The sequence below is a fragment of the Hipposideros armiger genome, unplaced genomic scaffold (assembly GCF_001890085.2).
Source record: "Hipposideros armiger isolate ML-2016 unplaced genomic scaffold, ASM189008v1 scaffold_112, whole genome shotgun sequence".
NCBI classification, from domain to species: domain Eukaryota; kingdom Metazoa; phylum Chordata; class Mammalia; order Chiroptera; family Hipposideridae; genus Hipposideros; species Hipposideros armiger.
In genome coordinates, this window is record NW_017731462.1 from 1,848,418 (window position 1) to 1,866,896 (window position 18,479).

At 36.3% G+C, this 18,479-nt stretch overlaps 1 protein-coding gene across 2 annotated transcripts in view; it reads left to right on the forward strand.

Moving 5' to 3' along the window:
* The window catches only part of UNC5C (unc-5 netrin receptor C), a 395,582-nt gene that overhangs the window by 274,745 nt on the left and 102,358 nt on the right, over nt 1-18,479 (forward strand). For both annotated transcript variants that reach the window (XM_019647544.1, XM_019647543.1), the window contains exon 4: nt 7,159-7,262. In XM_019647544.1, the coding sequence (XP_019503089.1) occupies nt 7,159-7,262 (104 nt within the window). The remainder of the gene's footprint in view (nt 1-7,158; nt 7,263-18,479) is intronic.

Genomic DNA, 18,479 nt, shown 5'->3' on the forward strand with positions numbered 1-18,479 from the left:
GTGTCTGAAAGTCAGAGAGGGCAGAGGTTGTGGGGAGAAGTCTAAGGGATTGTCTCTGAGATGGAAGAGGCCACCAGAAATATTAAGATAACTTTGACACTCTCAACACTGAACTTACTAGACCATCTCAAAGTGGGAGTCCGTAGGCCCAGTATATAACCCACCAACTTTTTGGATTGGCCTTTAAAATGTTGGCCCACATAGGTATGTTGTTAAAGTTTTAAGCAGTTGACAACATATACTGATAGAAAAAAAATTTACATGATAATCCACAATACCAGCTTCTGTTAGCAATCAAATGTGCAGCCTGTGGCCCAGTAAGCCTGCACTCCTGTATGGCAACATGTAGCTAGAGCTGAATAGCAAGAGGAAAAACTTAAGTGGATTGGTTTTGTACCCATGTCGCTACTAAAATTTAGAAAACAACAGACAGCTCACGTGGGTGCCATGTTTCAAAAAAAAAAAAATCTTGTCCCCAATTTTCTCCCAGCTGTATTACATGCATGGCCCCTAGACACATGTGAAATTTCAAGTCCTCTGCTAGAAAATGTACAAGAATGAGTTCTAATGTAGAAACATTAATGGAGACTTATTATAACCGCAGTTGCAAGAGCCCCAGTAGAGAAGCAGGTCGGCTTGGTTCCCACAGGCTTCCAAGCCCCCCTCTCCCTCCACTGCCTGCCGGGTCTAGCACAGTGCCGTGCGTATCATGGCTGTGCCATACATAGTGAACCTGTAGTTCTCACGGTTTAGTGCTATTCATAATACACACCTATGGGATCGGCTAAAGCTGTAGATTCCCAGGGCCCAACCAAAGTATGAAATGTGCATTTCTTTTCAAGCACAGGGTGTAGGCCCTGGGTTTTTCTTTGTGACACATCACCTCCAGTCCTCCCACACTCATAATTGTTTTGCCTCACTTGATTATGCTTATTTTGACTAAGAGTGATAATGCTTGATGTTTCTGTAGCATAATGAAATTCACTAATGTGATGGGAAAAAATAGGGTGGGGGATTACTCTCTTTTGAGCACAGACTATATTCAAGCCATGATGCTAGTATTTTATAGGTGCGTCTTCCTCTATAACCCTGTTAAATAAGATAGCTCCCAGTATTATCCTCAATTGTTTAGCTGAATAAACTAACACAAGAAGAGGTTAGGCAATGTGCTCAAGCTCACACACCTAGTTATGTGGTAGAGTTAGGACCTGAGCCCAGGTGTGTGCATATTGAAGACCCCACCCTTGTCCACAATGTGACCTTGCATCCCAGTTACTTTTACATCATTTTTACAGTGATCTACAGTTTTATATATATATATATATATATATATATATATATATATATATATATATATATATATATATATATTTATCATGATCCACTAAATACATACCCATCTCATCACACACACAATATACACAGATATGTGTGTGTACATATACAAATATAATAGTACTATTTATAATACATGTTGATATTATCTATTCAATTTCATATTTTTAATGCTGGTTTTTAATTCACTAATTGATATTTGACCCTCTAAGGGGTCATGACACAAAGTTTGAAAAACCCAACAATACACCTTAAATCCCATAAGAACATTAAGGAATGTTAGATACAATGGTTTACAGACTATATGGTCAAATTATGAAAAGAGAATGACATGTTGAAAATTTGCTCATATGACTTATCTTTCATGCCAGAACTGTCTGAGGAATAATAATAGAAATGTTTGTAATAATTAATTACATGTGTTTTGTCCTTTATAATCTTCCAAAACCTTTTCAGATTCAGAATCTCTTTTAATATTCACAAAACCTTATGAGGTTTAAAAAAACAATATTAATAATGTAACATTTTAATTATCTTATTATTCTGTAGCATTTAAGGATTTTAATTTCCACTAGAAAAGTCTATTGCAATAAACCCATCAGAGAATTCTTGAGTTCATAGTATTAGTTTATCACATCACCAAGATTTTGACTTATAAAACATTTTATTGTAAAAAAAAATCTTTTAGCATAATAAAGTAGCATTGCTGAGGGAATAAACATTTTAATAAATGTAAATAATTTTTTAAAAGTTGGAGTAAGAACATGTGTATGATCTCTTCAAAGGTGATAGTATCAGCAGCCTGCCTATAGGATAGGGAGATCTTTTTGCTGATATTTTCCCCAGTTTCCTTCCAAAAACAGCAGGGCTCACAGGTGCTTAGATGGTAGTGGGACTCTTCATACTGAAAGCTTTGATCGGTTATCCAGCCTCGACTCTCCTATTGCAGGTCACACTCACCCTTTCACATGGTGTCAGGCAAAGTTCCTGGAGGGATGTCATTGGAAAGGGTGCGGGGGAGACATGATTTTCTGCCCCTTTTGTAAATACATTGACATGGTGGAATTTCTTGCATACTGTTTTGGATAGGCATTTCCCTCCCCATCTCTCCATGGAGACGAAAATTAGTTTTCTCAAAGTAATTTCCAATGCATTTACAATTACTCAAGCTTTAATTTTCATCTACTTTAGTGATTGTTTCCATGGATTTGTATGAAGAATTTTCTGATATTGTTAACACTGAATCTTCTGAAATCCATCTTTCTCCCGTTTTCTAACCCCTACCCTTACCTGTCTGTCCAAGTATCCAAAAGTTCCATGAATATTGTCCTGAGGGGAAAATCATAAGCTGTTCTCTTCAAAGATGCATCAACTCCTAGATTATTGCAATATAATTTCTTCACTTATTTCTTTGAGACGCTGATAATTAGTATATATCCTCAAAATTTTATCACAACCAAGAAGTGTCTTATTTGATAAAGGATAAGATTTTTTTGGCCTAAAATTCATATTTAAAATGTTAGTCTATTCAGCCATCAGCCTTTACAACAAAAGAGACATTCAAAATCTTCCAGTCATTTGCTTTCATTTTACAAATGAGAAAGGTGAAGGCCACAGAGTCTTTGAACTCCCAGTTCGCCTCCCTTCCTCTTCACCACATTGTCAGAAAGCAAAGTTCATATTTGCAGAATGCCATGAATTAGGGTATTACACATTATAAGTAATTTGTAACTGTGGTATTATTATTGTGGAAAACAATCATTGAAAGCATCAAAATTCTCTAAGAAAAAACGTGACATTGTTTGCACCCACACACGCTTGTGTTCCAAAAGCCTTTCTTTGCTTACTGTGCAAATGGTAAATAGAAATCCATATTGTTTCAGGTCTGATTCTACATCTGCTAATTGGATTTCTCTTTATGGATTTAGCAAGCCAATATTCATGTTCTTAAGTAAACATCTCTCTGAATGCATGCATATGACAAAGCTGACTTTCTTTTTAATTGGTGGAATCAATGACTAAATCAGAGGTAGGCCAAGTTGATTTTGCAAAAGTAATCTAGGTCATACTGAAAGGGCTTTATCCTTATTTTAGTAGCAGCCTTAGAACTAATGGAAAGGAAACAGAAATTTAGAATCCTAAAGGTCTTCCAAGGGCAGAAATTCATCTTTTTTCCTGACAGGAATGCCCACATTATTCTGAACTATTCTGTTTTACATCTAATTCCTAGCTGACAAGTGTCCGTTTTTCATGCTTATTCATTCGTCACCCATGTGTTCTCTCTGCCTGCAAGGCATCCGGCCTGCCTTCTATCACATCTCTCCAAATGATAAAGGATATGCTTAAAACGTTACCCACTTTCTGCCTGCAGAGTAATGCTGAGACATACTGAAATGAGCAGCTGCTATGTTGGACAACCACAATATATTCTGTGCTCGTTACACTACCTGAAAGCCAGAAAAGAGGTTTTATGGCAGGAATTAAAAGGATTTTTCAGGAAGAAGTATTGCCTTCTGGAAAGTTAAATGTAAGATCACTTTAGAAATTAGATAAAATTTACAGAGTTTCAGGCCAGAGTATTAAAACAAAATAATTATATAGTATTTCATGATGGTTCAGTTAAACCTGTCTCAAAGTACTTGCCTCTAAGGTGTGGTCACAATTCTCAATTAGGAAGCAATTCTCATAAGATGTGCCTTCATATGGCAGAAATGTAAAAACTGTGCCAAAAACTACATCATATCCTAAAAATTATAACACGCCACGTTCAAGCCCATCACCCCTTAATGGTGCCGCTGACTTTTGTCACCACAGAATTTTGCAAAAGAATAGATTCCCATTATGGTTATTTTTCCAGTCTGTGCACCCCTCAGTACAGCTTGGCTTCTACTCTTTTCACTCCTAAATTTCCCAAACCACTGACTTCTCCCCTTTGATTCCTTCCCTGAATTTGTCCTGTTGGCTTCCCATCTTCTTAAAATTTTATTCTCTTCTTGGCTCCTCTGACAACTCGTCTCGGGTTTTTCACTTACTTCGTTGTTCATGCCATGTCATTTCTGCTGGTGGCTTTTCCTCTTGAATGTTGGTGTCTTCCTTTGTTTATGCTTCAATCTTTCCCCTGGTGATACCGTCCATTTCCAGTGCTTCATCTCCTAGAAGCCAAAGCACAAATCTTCTACCCAGCCTTTTTTTCCAAACTCTAAACCCAGTGATTCTCAAGTTGTGGTGATTTTTCCTCTGTGGAGACATCTGACATTGTCTGGAGGCATTTATTTTGTCATGCCTGGAAGGGGTGCTACTGGCTTCTAGTGGGTAGATTCCAGGGAGGCTGCTAAGCACCTTACCATGTGCAGGACAACCCCACAACAGAGAATTATCCAGTCCCACATGTCAATAGTGCTGAGGTTGGGGAATCATGATCTAGACCTGCTGGACTTTTCCATTTGAATATCCTTCAGAAACAGCAACGTGAATATATAATAAAATAAATTGCTATCTTTCTCCTCACTTTTCTGCCCAATTTGGTATTTCATTTCATAATGATACCAGCTTAACAATTGCAATAGTTAAGAATATGTAGTATTAACCTTGCCTCCTGGCAGTTTCCAAATACCTAGGTCTTCCCGAATGTGTGATCTATTTATTTCTAGAATTTGCTTTCTCCGCTTTCTGTCCACTATCACTAACAGAGTTCAGGACCCAGTCATCTCTCCAGCCCTCTTCAAACAATTCCCAAACTACTTTCTGTTTCTTCACTACTACCTCAATCCATCTGTCACCCTGAGGGCAATATGACATTTGATCTCATTTCTTTGCTTAAAAGCCTTTGAGGGTTTTCCATTCCTTAGCATGGCAAAAATACTTTTCATAAATAGATCTCAATTTACCTTTCTCATCTTGAATCTTTATCTTCTACATTTTCATCCTAAGTACCTACTAACATGCCTACCATAAGGAGATAATTAACAAATATTAATGGAATTTGTTTTGAGTAGTTGGATACATATGTCCTTCACTTTTTCTTATTCTCAGCCTTTATTTTGTGATATGCTGATGAATTTAACTGGGAGTGAGTCAATATATTATTTGATTTGAGAACTAATTCTAATTGTTTTGTCTTTTTCACACTACCCCACATCAGATGGGTGTTTTTCAGAAAGTAGATATTTTTCACAAAGTAGATATATACTTTGTCAAGAACATTTTATCCCATAAAATTTATTCATTGCTACTCTTCTTCATTAGCATTTAGTGTTTTACCAAAATTTTTTTTATCTTAATGCAGATCAAGAGCAGAAAAACTACCATATCAGAAAAGAAAGAGTAGAAAAATTTTAATGTTTCTGTTGGAAGGACACAGGTTAACCAAAAGAGAAGTTAAGGGCTGTGTGGGGTGGCAAAATATGTATCAAATCAAGAGTCAGCAGATTCTAAGGCAGCATCCATTATTTTGCTGTGAGGCTTTGAGAAATTTGGTAAACATGTTCCCTATACATAAATTAAGGACTTGGTTTAGATAAATTTCAAGTTTAATAACTGTAGATTTTAGAAGTTCATCTCTATAATATACTCAATTTCTTGACAACTAAATGACAAGAGCCCTTCTGACAGAAATTCAGTCACAATTTGGAGAATCTCTTTTCTTCCTCAGACCCACATAGATCCATAATTTTCTCACAATCCCTAGGCTCTTGAAGACTTTCTTTGGCCAAAAAATTCAACAAAATGACAAGCATATAACAATGGAGTTTTTTTTCCTCAGCGCATTTTTCCAGGTGGTGCATTCTGATAGCTCTTTGAAAGACATTAGAGGTATACCTGCAGAGCTTTTGGGTTTCCAATCATTAGTTCAATTGGATAAAATGGTGCTTTTTAAGTTCTTAAGTTTTCATCAGTGAAATGACATGAAAGGATAGAGGAATTATATTTTTTTATTAAAACCAACTGGATAAAATTCCAATAACTTTATTGGAAGATGCTGAACTATACCAGTATGATATAAATTTTTTGGTGTGCTTTTTAAAAAAATGCTGCTTCAAAGCTCTGTGGCTAAATCATTTATTTTTTTAGGTTTGGTGTTTAAAATAACAAGTTGGTTTCTAACAGTTTTGTGTCTATCTATAATAATTTTGAAAGCCTGCATATTGCTATGGCAACTATATATAAATATGTAATTAGGTACTTGGTATATTTGGGCAGAAATGACCCTTTAATCTTCTAATTGAAGAATGGCCACATAATTACACAGTGAGGGATTTCTGGACTCATTCCATTAGTTACTCTTTCCCCTGCCTTGTGTTTGAGACACCTCAACAGGTTATATCCATTCTTTCAGGATTCCAGCATTCTGTTTTACATTCTGAATTGGAAACTCGCTTTTGAGTTATTGATCAAAAGATCTCAATTATTACAACTTTAATAGTATCTACTGTAAAGAGAGAGGAAACTTTATGTACATCAGAGACTCTCCGTGTATAAGAATCATGCCGTTGGGGTTCTCTTGATGAAAAAATAAAATGGTCATGTTAGTTGATTATCCAGACGTACTAAGGAAATGCAAGGAATGAATTTCACTAATTGTCAATATGAGGATCTTCAAAGCATTTCAGTGAAGATTAAAGTAGGAACAGTTAATAGTCTCTGAATTTTATAATTTCCACCACATAGAATATAATCACCCAGATTGCAGTACAGTACTAACATGTGGTTAAAAAAAAATACAAAAACACATAAAATACTACACCAGAAAAATTTTATTGCACTTTCTATAAATGAATAAATGTTAATTAGTTTTTCATGTATTTTATTACCTATGCTTTCCAGATTTACGGAAGACATTTGAGCAGGAGCCCCTGGGAAAGGAAGTATCCTTGGAACAGGAAGTCTTGCTCCAGTGCCGACCACCTGAAGGGATCCCAGTGGCTGAGGTAAGTAAAAAATTTCTTTGCGTTTAGCAACTGGCACTTAGTTATTCTAACAGAGTTCTAATCCATGGCTAATGGTGCAGTGAATTAGGGTATGGCATGATGAATGGTTGGTAATGGAGTCCTAACTGCCTGCTGCTGGCAAAGTAGATTGATTGGGAACTGATTAATGACTTTGGAGTCAATTAGAATGCCCCACTGGACAAAGCCACAGTCAGCTTTGTTTGATTTTGTCATTCTCTTTCAAGAAATCAGAAATACTGCTTTATTTTATCTGGAACTTACCATACAGAGTGATGGTATGACTTAATAATGCATCACCAATTTTATTATTGTTCTTGATAATATGCAAAAAATGTAAGAAGGGATAATGTGTGTGTATGTGTGTGTCTGTGCATGTCAGGGAGTCTGTGGACTCCACATATGTATTTCTTGTTCCATGATGTAATCATGGACATACCTAAAAGCCATATTTGCACACCATGAATAAAAACATGTTTGAGGCATAACAAGTGTCAATTAATTTCACCTGTAAGGTTTCCATCAAGCTCTTCATTTTCATTTTGTGTTTTTGCTAAAACAAAACCTATTGATTGCTAATAAAGTACTTTGAATCAGATTCATATAATGACTTTTCATTAGCACCATATAGTACAGTGCCCTATGAAAATACCTGTTTATGGAGGATAGGCCTACAGGACCACAAGAGAGTGCCATGCTCTCCTTGAGATACTCCCATCATCTTAGAGCATACCGTTGAGGAAAATCATCTAATAATGTGTCTTTCATTTGTTAAAAATTAATTTCAAACTGTGAAAAATATTGCCCTTTTATGATTATTAGGAGAAGTCCTGATATGCACCAAACACTAGTGCTCTAGCTGATCCAGTATCCTACAAGCCCAGAAAAATTTTAATTTGACAAATGACATACCTACCAATTTGATGATAGATCTTGTTAGCCTCCAAACTACATAGGGTCCTTTGGAATTTTTATTCTTTATTTCATATATGGAAAGAGGCATTTTTAAATTGTTGCAATTTGGGATTGTATATAGGTCAGCAGATCTTTTGTAAAAATGAGTTCTAAATCGTCCCTATTTTAGGAATTACGAAGCAATATTATTTAGACTTACAAGTTGTCCAGAAAATGTTTAATAGCTAAGAATGCACTTACTATTAGATTTCCATAGCTTTTTCAATCTTTTGAAGGTTCAAGCAAAGGTGGGAGTCAGCTTAGTTAGCTGGTCCCATGACAACAAAATTAAACACCTGATTGCTCTTTCCCAATTAATAATAATAATAAATTATTTAGAAATTTAGGCAGTACCCTTACAAAATGACTGTTTTCCTTTAACAGCCTTTTATATCTCCATGTGTCAATGAAAAGATACAAAGTGACACTATTAATAAAATTTCTTTTTTTACTTTGTAAAAGAGAGCTATTTTTGCCTTGTAACTGGCATTCCATGGCACTTTCTAGCATTGTGTCAGAGATTTTTGCATGATTATAGCTGTTTTTTCCAACCACACCAAAACTTTATCTTCCAACACTGACATGCATGATTTATTGTGATTAAAAAGGAGGCAACTCCTCTATTCAATATTTCATTTCACTTATTACAACATTGCATCTGTCTCCTTAATTGTATTTCTAAAATTCTAATGCAAACTCTTTCATTAAACTATGTGAAAGACCAAAAAATATCCTGAGTAACATGGGTGTCCATAGCCTTGTTTTTACTTGATATATATATTTTAATTAAAATTTAATGGGGTGCTATGGTCAATAAAACTACATAGGTTTCAAGTGTACAATTCTGTAATACATCATCTATATATCACATTGTGTGTTCACCACGCAGAGTCAGTTCTCCTTCCATCACCATATATTGATCCCCTTTGCCCTCTTCTACCACCTTGCTCCCCCCTTACCCTCTGGTAACCACTAAACTGTTGTCTGTGTCTATGAGTTTTTGTTTCTTTATCTGCTTGTCTTGCTCCTTTGTTCCCTTCAGTTTTATATCCCACATATGAGTGAAGTCATATGGTTCTTGACTTTTTCTGTCTGACTTACAACACTTAGCATAACAACCTCAAGATTTTGTCACAAATGTCACTATATCATCTTTTCTTATGGCAGAATAGTATCCCATTGTGTATATATCCCACATCTTCTTTTACCAATCATCTATGGAAGGACACTTTGTTTTCATGTCTTGGCCACTGTAAATAATGCTGCAATGAACATCAGAGTACATATATCTTTACAGATAACTATTTTCAGATTTTTTGGGTGGATACCCAGGAGAGGGATTTCTGGGTCATATGGTAATTCTGTTCTTAAATTTTTTATTTGATTTTTGGAAAAGTCATGATGCCTTTTTGCAACAAAACCCAGAAAAAATACGTCATGACTTTTCTGACAACCCAGTAGGAACCTCCACACTGTTTTACATAGCAGCTGTAGCAATTTACATTCCCACCAACAGTGTATGAGGGTTCCTTTTTCTCCACAGCCTCTCCAACACTTTTTATTACTTCTGTTGTTGATGATAGCAGTTCTAACAGGTGTGAGAGCATATCTCATTGTGGTTTTGATTTGCATTTCCCTAATAGCTAGTGAAGCTGAACATTTTTTCGTATATCTGTTGGCTGTTTATATGTCTTGTTGGGAGAAGTTCCTGTTCATGTCCTCTGCCCATTTTTTAACTGGACTGTCTGTCTTTTTATTGTTGAGTTCTATGAGTTCCTTTTATATTTTGGATATTAGCCCTTTATCAGAGGCATTCTTTGGAAATGTCTTCTTTAATTCTGTTGGTTGCCTGTTTTGTTGATGGTTTATTTTGCTGTGCAAAAGCTTTTTAGTTTGATATAGCCCCGTTGATTTATTTTAGCATTTACTTCCCTTGCCTTTGAGGTCAAATTCATAACATTCTTTTTGAACCCAAGGTCCATAAGTTTAGTACCTATGTTTTCTTCTATGCAGTTTATTGTTTTGGGTCTTATATTTAGGTCTTTGAACCCTTTTGAGTTAATTTTGGTACATGGTGACAGATAGCAGTCTAGCTTCATTTTTTGCATGTCACTTTCCAGTTTTCCCAGCACATTTATTGAAAAGGATGTCTTTTCTCCATTGTATGTTTCTGACTCTTTTGTCTAAAGTTATCTGTCCATATTTATGTGGGCTTATGTCTGGGTTTTCAGTTCTATTCCATTGGTCTGTGTGTCTGCTTCTCTGCCAATACCATGCTGTTTTCATTATTGTTGCTCTGTAGTATAAGCTGAAGTCAGGGAGTGTGATACCTCCCACATTATTCATTTTTCTTAGGATTGCTTTGGCTATTCTGGGTCTTTTGTGAGTCCATACAAATCTGATGATATTTTGTTCTATTTCTTTAAAAAATGCCATTGGGATTGTGATGGGGATTGCATTAAATCTTTATATTGCTTTGGGTAATATAGCTAATCTCTGCAAAGACTTTCAGTGCAAGATCCTAGTAATTTCTTCATTTTTTTTAGTCTCCTCAACAAAGAGGTTCACTTTGTCAAGGAATATTCATGACTCCAAACTAATTGACTGTGAATTTTATTTGTATCATCACTAGAGAAAAGACCAATTAACACTTGGCAAGCTCAAAAATCATATACCCATTGACATTCAAAGGACTATATTTAATGCATTTTCTTTTCTTTCTCTCTTGTTTTTTTATCAGAGGAGAGATCAGATACACATGCTGGAAAGCAGGATAATAAATTCCTATGTATATTCTTTTCAATACCTGTAGAATCACCAAGATTGGAAAGCTAATGAATACTTTAACATGATGCTTTATAACTGCCCTTTGCTCAAAAGGGGCAGATAAATTAAAAAAGAAAGAGATGAAATATAATTTGGTGAATTAAAGGATTATAGGCTTATTTTAATTTAATGATAAATGCATTCATTATTTAATACTCTATTTGTTTGAAGAACCTAAAAGCATTAAAATAGCATAGAATGAAATATTGATCTTAAAGGGAAACCAGCAGGTAAAACTTTTATGTTTTACTATAAATAAAATCAGTCCTTAAGATATCAGGCCACAGTGTCAAGGATTTCTGCTTCTTTTGTATCCAAGGCAAATGATTCTGAAGAACTCGGATAGTCAATGGTCAATGAATACATGGCTGATTAAGTCAATTGATCTTTGTTTTATAAGTACATGTCTAGCTCCATTGAAGACGCAGTCAGGTACATTCTTTGTAGAATATTAGGAGGCAATAATTTTCTTTCTTTCCATATGAGTCAGTCACTTTCTAAAGAACTCTACTAATCTTAATTCAAATGGCATTTCATTTGGTGCACATAATGTCACAGGCATTTCTGAGGTAATAAAAAAAACATTTAATTTTATCCCCTCTTTTGGCTTTATTTTCTACTACAGAATGTTAGATGAATTTCCTTACAGAGCTCTAGATTTAAACCCAAGCATCACCATTTTAAATTCTGACTTTGGGCAAGGTATTTCAATTCTCTGTACCTAGGTTTCCTCAATTACAAAGTGAAGACAATAACAGTGCCTATCCAGAACATAATTATAAAGTTTAATTGAGAAGATATATGCAAATCACTTACAACATGTAGAACACACTTGAGAAACATCAGCCATTATTAGTACTATTATTATATTATCACCTATTGATTCACAGCAGACTGAATTCAACCTCTTCAATGCAAAATAGTCACTGCACACATTGCAGTTTTGCTAGGCGCTATAGACAGGAGCTTATGAAGCTTCTGTCCTGTGAAGATTCACTAAGATGCCCTTCTGTATTCTCTGGGCAATTGCTTTTGTTAGAGTCCATAAATGCTATAAATGAAGATAATGTGAGCTTTAAAATAAGCAAATGCCCTTATTTATGTAAACATCTACTTTATAAATGATTTGTTAACGTAAATATTTACAGCAAGTCACGATATGCTGCTGTCCTTTCTCTAATTTCTCAAGTTACTCTTCTCCATTTAGTTATCGTGGTCCCAGGACATTGGACCAGGCCTCATATTGTCTCCCCAAGAGGGAATCTGGGCTGAGGCAACAGTTGGTAGTTCTTTTCAGAGCCCAAGAAAAGAGAGCAATAAAGAAAGCCTCAGAGGAGGAAAGGAGCCAGTCCAGGGTTCCTGATACTCCATCTCTCCAGGTGGTGACAGGTTTGACTAAGAACTCCTCTCAATACTCATTGGTTAAGAAAATCCATGTTGTGTGCACCCTGGGATGAGGCACAATGGTTTCAGAGCTGTAGGCTTGACTGCTCCCTCTATCATCTCCTTGTCAAGCCCTGTCTTTATATCTATTTTCTTTATTTAAAAGTATTTAACAACCATACAGCTTCCTTAGCCCAGGGGCAGGAGTCTAAGGGGCTTGTGCTGTAACAGGTATAAACTCTTTAGCTGCTGAATTTTAGGGTGGCCCAGGGATCCCAGGGGCCAGCTGGCACATGGGGGTAAGGGGTACTCAGTTATTTAGCAGCAGATACAGAACTGTTCTGTACTCAATGCCTGGCCTGGAGAACCAATGTGACTGGCTAAATGTCAGCCCTTATATAGCATGATTTTGTATAGCTCTGACTATTACTTGTGTTCAAATGAATCTGTTTACTCCTCTGCCTGTCTCACTAGATTGATGAAATAGGAGCCAAAGGAGTTTTTTTGTGTGTGTTTATCTCTAACACCAGCAGCCTGTAGTTTCCTTAGTAGATTCTCTAAGTATATTTAACTAAGTGAAATAAAGAGTCCCTGTTGGATGTGACACAGAAGCTGCACCTCAAGAAATGGTATTTTCCAGAATAAAAGTACATTTGTCACCTCTGAAGATGCAACCCTACTGAAAGAATGCAGTGTGGGGTGCAGGTATTATCAGTTATCAGGGTTCCAACCCACTAGGACCTGGAATAAAAGGCCATTGACAGTTACTTTAGTTGGAGCACTACAGGACAGGTTAATAATAATCATCAAAATTAAAAGACTAGATGAAAAAAAAAAAGAATTCCAAGAAATACTCTAAAATGCTATCGCTGAGTGTTTTTAATAACTCTTTTGCTAGCATCAAGCTAAAAATATAATTATTTTCTTCCATTTCCAGGGAGGCACTTGTATCCCCTTCAGCAGAAATCTCCCCATCTCCCTGAAGAGGCCTAAAAATTAATATGCCCATGAACGGTTGCTGGGCTGCTCCACTGGTGTAACAGCAGCACTCTATGAAATGAATCCCTCTTTGCTCATTTTAGTTTATGCCTAGAAAATGCTGCTGTCACATGGTGAGCCAGAAATATACTCCAAGATGCTTTATTTCATCAGATTATCTCTTACAGAGGGTACGGGGATCAAAACATCAATGGAGTAAATATCTGTTGGCACAGCAAAAGGAACCAAACTGAATTTTTCACTGAAACCCGTGATTTGTTTCACCTTTAACAAGGGGATAATTGCTCCTCTAATTATAATTGAGCTATTTCTCATAGGAGTTTAATTGGAGGAACAGGGTACCATGTTCAACTTATTGACCCAGTTGTGCTTCAAAACTGTCACATTTATTAACATTTGCATCTTTAATTAGCAAGTGGGAAAATATGGGGTGACATGCAAAAGAATAGATTATTTTCCTGAGTCTAGTCTCAATAAACACGGAACAGATTGTTTTAAGCTGATCCTGCCAGAGCCAAAAGCTGCCGGCCGCTGGAGGCTCCGCCAAGTGATCAGCATCAGGTGGCTCTCCATCTAATTGATTATTAATATGGCCGCTGAACACTTTGTTTCGGTAGATGCATGCAGGTTTTGCTGCCATTCCCTCCTAACTGGAACTTCATAGCGATGGATTTCTATACAGGTGCATTGCCTCCCAAGCTATGCTTCATATTCTTTGCAAACAAAAAAGGTTTGAGAGCTAAAAAGAGGGTGAAGACTAATTTGGAGGGAGACATTGCCTTCAGTGTCCAGTAATGTCTGTTGGAATTTTCTCCTAGCTGTATCCAGCAACAAGAGGGGTTATAATTATGAGATAATTATCAGCCTGTCAAACAGGTTTGCACAAGTATTAAGTTCCCTGACTAGTAGTCAGCTTGCAAGCTTTGTATTTTGTTCAATTGATATTTGCAGTGTCATCTCTTTGTTATAGTCACCCCGTATGTTTTTCTGCCATTATCTGCCCTTAATAGATACTATACCCAGAGATCACCACAAGCTCAAATAACTGAGTAATTCAAGCTAAAAATAATATAAAATTAAACAATATCAACATCAATTTTAAAAAAAACAATAAGAAATGATGAACCTTCTCTGACTTATAATAGATTTGTGTCTTAACTTCTGCACATACATACTGGTTTCTAAGAGCTATAGTACAAAATGCAGGTTTTTAATCATTAATTCATTTAGTCAAGAAATATTTATTGTCCACTCACTGTGTGCCAGATACAAATTTAGTTGCAGGAGATACATCAGTCAAAGTCCCTAGAGTGTAATAAAACAAAGCAAACACTAAATAAGAATAGAAATAAATGAGCAAGATATTGTCTGATCACTATAAGTTAAAGGAAATTAGACAGGGTAATATCTCAGAGGTTGAAGGTTGCTAGGGATTGGGAGTCACTTTAAAGTTCAAGGAAAATCTCTCTGAGGAGGTAATATTTGAGCTGAGATCTGAATGACAGGAAAGAGCCAGACTTGAAAAGATCTTGGTCAGGAAACTCCAGGCAGGGGGAGCAGAATACCCGCAGAAGGAGCTGACCTGGTTACTGAGTAAAAAAGGAGGCTAGTGTCTCTGAGACTCTGTGAGCCATGTGGGCAGAAACACCTTCAGTTAGAGTGGGGAGGACGAGCTTGGGGACTTATAGACATGTCATGGGTTTGGAGTTGTTTCTAAGTGCATGAAGTCATTGGAGTTTTGAAGTAAGAATGTTATGTCTTTTGAAGATCATTTTTAATACTCTCTAGAACATATATTTTAGAAATGGAAGAGTGGAAACAGGGACACCACTTAAGAGATCTTGTCTTAACCCAAGTGAGGGAAGAAGATTGCTGGTCTTAGTGTGAGACTGGAAGAGATGATGGAGAAAGGTGGAGAAATACAGGACATATTTTAATTCTTGTGGAAAAAAAACAATTGGAACATGGTTTTTGAATCTGACTTTATTCAATAAATAAAATCTAGAAAATATTTGACCTTTCAGAAGAAGGTGAAATCTTCCTTGATAAAGCCCACTAGTGTAAGTTTTTCTTAGATGATCTTCAATAAATGGTCAGTAGACCTCAGCTGTTTTCACATACAATCTCTCTCTCTCAGTGGTGCTTCAGCAGCAGGCAATGACCTAGCCTGTCCATCATCACAGGGAGGAGGGTCTTTTATTTCCACAGCCCTTATTTCTTTAAAAAAGTTTATCTGTTTCTTCCATAAGCTGTCTTGTTTTGGAATTTTTTCAATGGTTCCCCATAGCCTATAGGCACTATTATTGTAAACTCATTGTGGATGAAAAACGGCAGTCGTAGAGAGCAAAAACACCAGCATTTTCTAAAGGTGGTCAGACTTAACAAGAGTCCCAAACACGCTTACTTGGGAAATAAGAAGAAAAGCTGAGAGTTACTTCTCCTGAAAGTCAAGTTTATCATAAAGACTGGTCAGGAACTATCCATGGACTAGTCAATTTATAGTCCATTTGCCCTGGAAAATTTAACATTTTGAGGACATTTCAGTGCTATTTTGCTCCCTTGGCAGATATTCAATATAATCATTCTATTTGGGGATTTTTTTTGGTAGTTATCACTATTAATTCATTTGCCAACATGGTTTTATTTCCTCATAGTCAATTTTTTTTAAGCTTTAGAAATGGAAGTTTTCAGATTTCAAGACAAGTGCGCCTCTCCAATATGGTCTGCATACACTCCATTCTCAAAAGCAATAAGCCAGACATATGTGCAATTAAGGGAGTGTTTCCCTAGCAGGAAAACAAATTCCACTTCTTAGCAAATTCCTTCCCTTTGCAGTAGTTGCAACAACTGAGCAAAATGTCACTATATTTTCCATTTGCTTTTTTTAATCCTTTGGCTTTTATTTTTTCAATTATCTAAAGATATGATTTTACCTTGCTTGAAGACCAACCATTTTTAAAGCATAAAAATACACATATTTTCATAAGCCTACCAAAAAGTGCAAGGTATATTGGACGGTGGTCAACACAGAAGTGAATGAGTGCCTTATTTTATTGCAAATCTGAGAAGCAAATAGCTGCAGAAACAAAGGAGCTTTGATTCTTGACAAGAGAGACCATGTAGAACAGTGTTGCCATGATGGCCTGGGTTGGGGGGTGGTTCTTCGCATACTTTTTAAAAATGGCCTTTTGCTTCTTATATTTTAAGACACTTTTTATCCACAACCTTTATGGTTAAAGAATGTTCATTTGCATTCTAAAATGAAGACTTTCTTGGTCATAGAAATCACCTACGAGGGGTGATAAGAGACCTGTTTGCATTGTGAGAATCCAGGAAATAATTCTGGGATTTTGAACTCTGGAGCAAGTGGCTCTAAACCCTATCTGGTGAAAGTCTACAGAAGGCTTATTACCTACAGATATCTTTCAGAATTGTCAAGGCCTTTCTATTCAAAGTGTGATGCATAGATTATCTATAGTGACATGACATGGGAGCTTCTTAGAAAGGCAGAATCTGAAGTCCCACCCCAGGCCCCTTGATCAGAATCTGTATTTTAGCATGATCGTCAGAAGTAGTCTGCAGTACTGGTTCTCAAACTAGGATGCCCATTGGGATCAGTTGGGAATCACTAGAAACTACTAATGCTTATATCCCACCCTAAAAATACTGATTTGATAGGTATGATGAGCAGCCTGCCAATCAAGATTTTTAATAGCTCCCCAGGTGATTCTAAAATGCCACAAAGCTTGAGAACCACTGATCTAAAGGGCAAAGTTAAAACAAATACAGGGAAAGCTTCAAACTTGTCACTTCTAAACCAGTCAGTAAAACTTGGCAGACTCCCAATTTCTAGCTAATTCTTTTTCTAGAAGCTTGACTTGGCTGAGTATGCATTTGATAATTGCCCCATAATTGCTTTTCCCATTTGTTTGATTAATGTACCTGCATACAATGATTCTAGTCTGAATCTCCGTTCTCTTAGATGTGCACACTCTTCCCAACCTTGTCGTATCATTTTCAACCTCAGTGTTCTGACTTGAGGAGTGCCAGTTTGAGTTTAACAGAGTAACCTTTCTGATAGATGTGGATTTTTCTAGCTAATGGTTGCTGGACTCGCTTTTCATGTTGGGTGGCATGTGGCAGTTTCCCTCTGTTAATTAGAACAAATGTGCCAATTATGTTAATGTTTCTCCCGATACCAATCAGAGAATAATTAGACACAACACATCTGTCTTTCACAGGGGAGTGGAATAGGAAAGAAAACTGCAAGGTGCTTTGCTGTTTATTATTGACATATATGATTAGATGATTCCTTAACCAATCACACGGTTAACAAGTTCATGTATCAAAAGGGCAAAGGTTGCCAATAGCTACTTGGGAGGCTGAACACCTCTCATTGCTAGCAATTTCCTGACCAACATCTAACTATCTCTAAAGGACTTCTGCAAAGAATTTAAGTGGTATTTTATTCCATTTAAGTATATAAATTACACAGCCCTATTGGTAAAATGAAGGTAATGTCATTTACCCTGAACGACAGAAAGAAGTTTTTAAGCAGAAGTATTTAAAACTCTCAAAAAGAATTCAGTTTTATTGATATGAAAGATCACACTGAGAGAAATCACAAAATTTGGCCTTTAGGATTATATTGCAAGTATTGTAAACATCTATAAATCACCATCATATTTATCATTTGTTACAATTTCTGCTTATATGTTTCTTTGTGTCTTAACTTTGGAGCTTTTTGATTAATGGAAAAATTGATATTGTTTCTATTGTTGTTTTATTGTCACTTGCAATCCACACTTGGCAGGGTTTTAGACAAATGGGGATGCAGCCAAATTATTTCATAATACAGTAATGCCTCTACCCTTGTGTTGATTCAGGTCGTATGGAGAAGAGACTTAGGAACACAACACGTTAGTCTTCTTGAATGTAGTCAAAGCATATCCTAGGCACTTTTTAGGTAAAGCTTTTTGTTTAGTTTAGAATTTGAAGTATATACACTGTAGCAAATATGGCTCACCCTCCCGACCT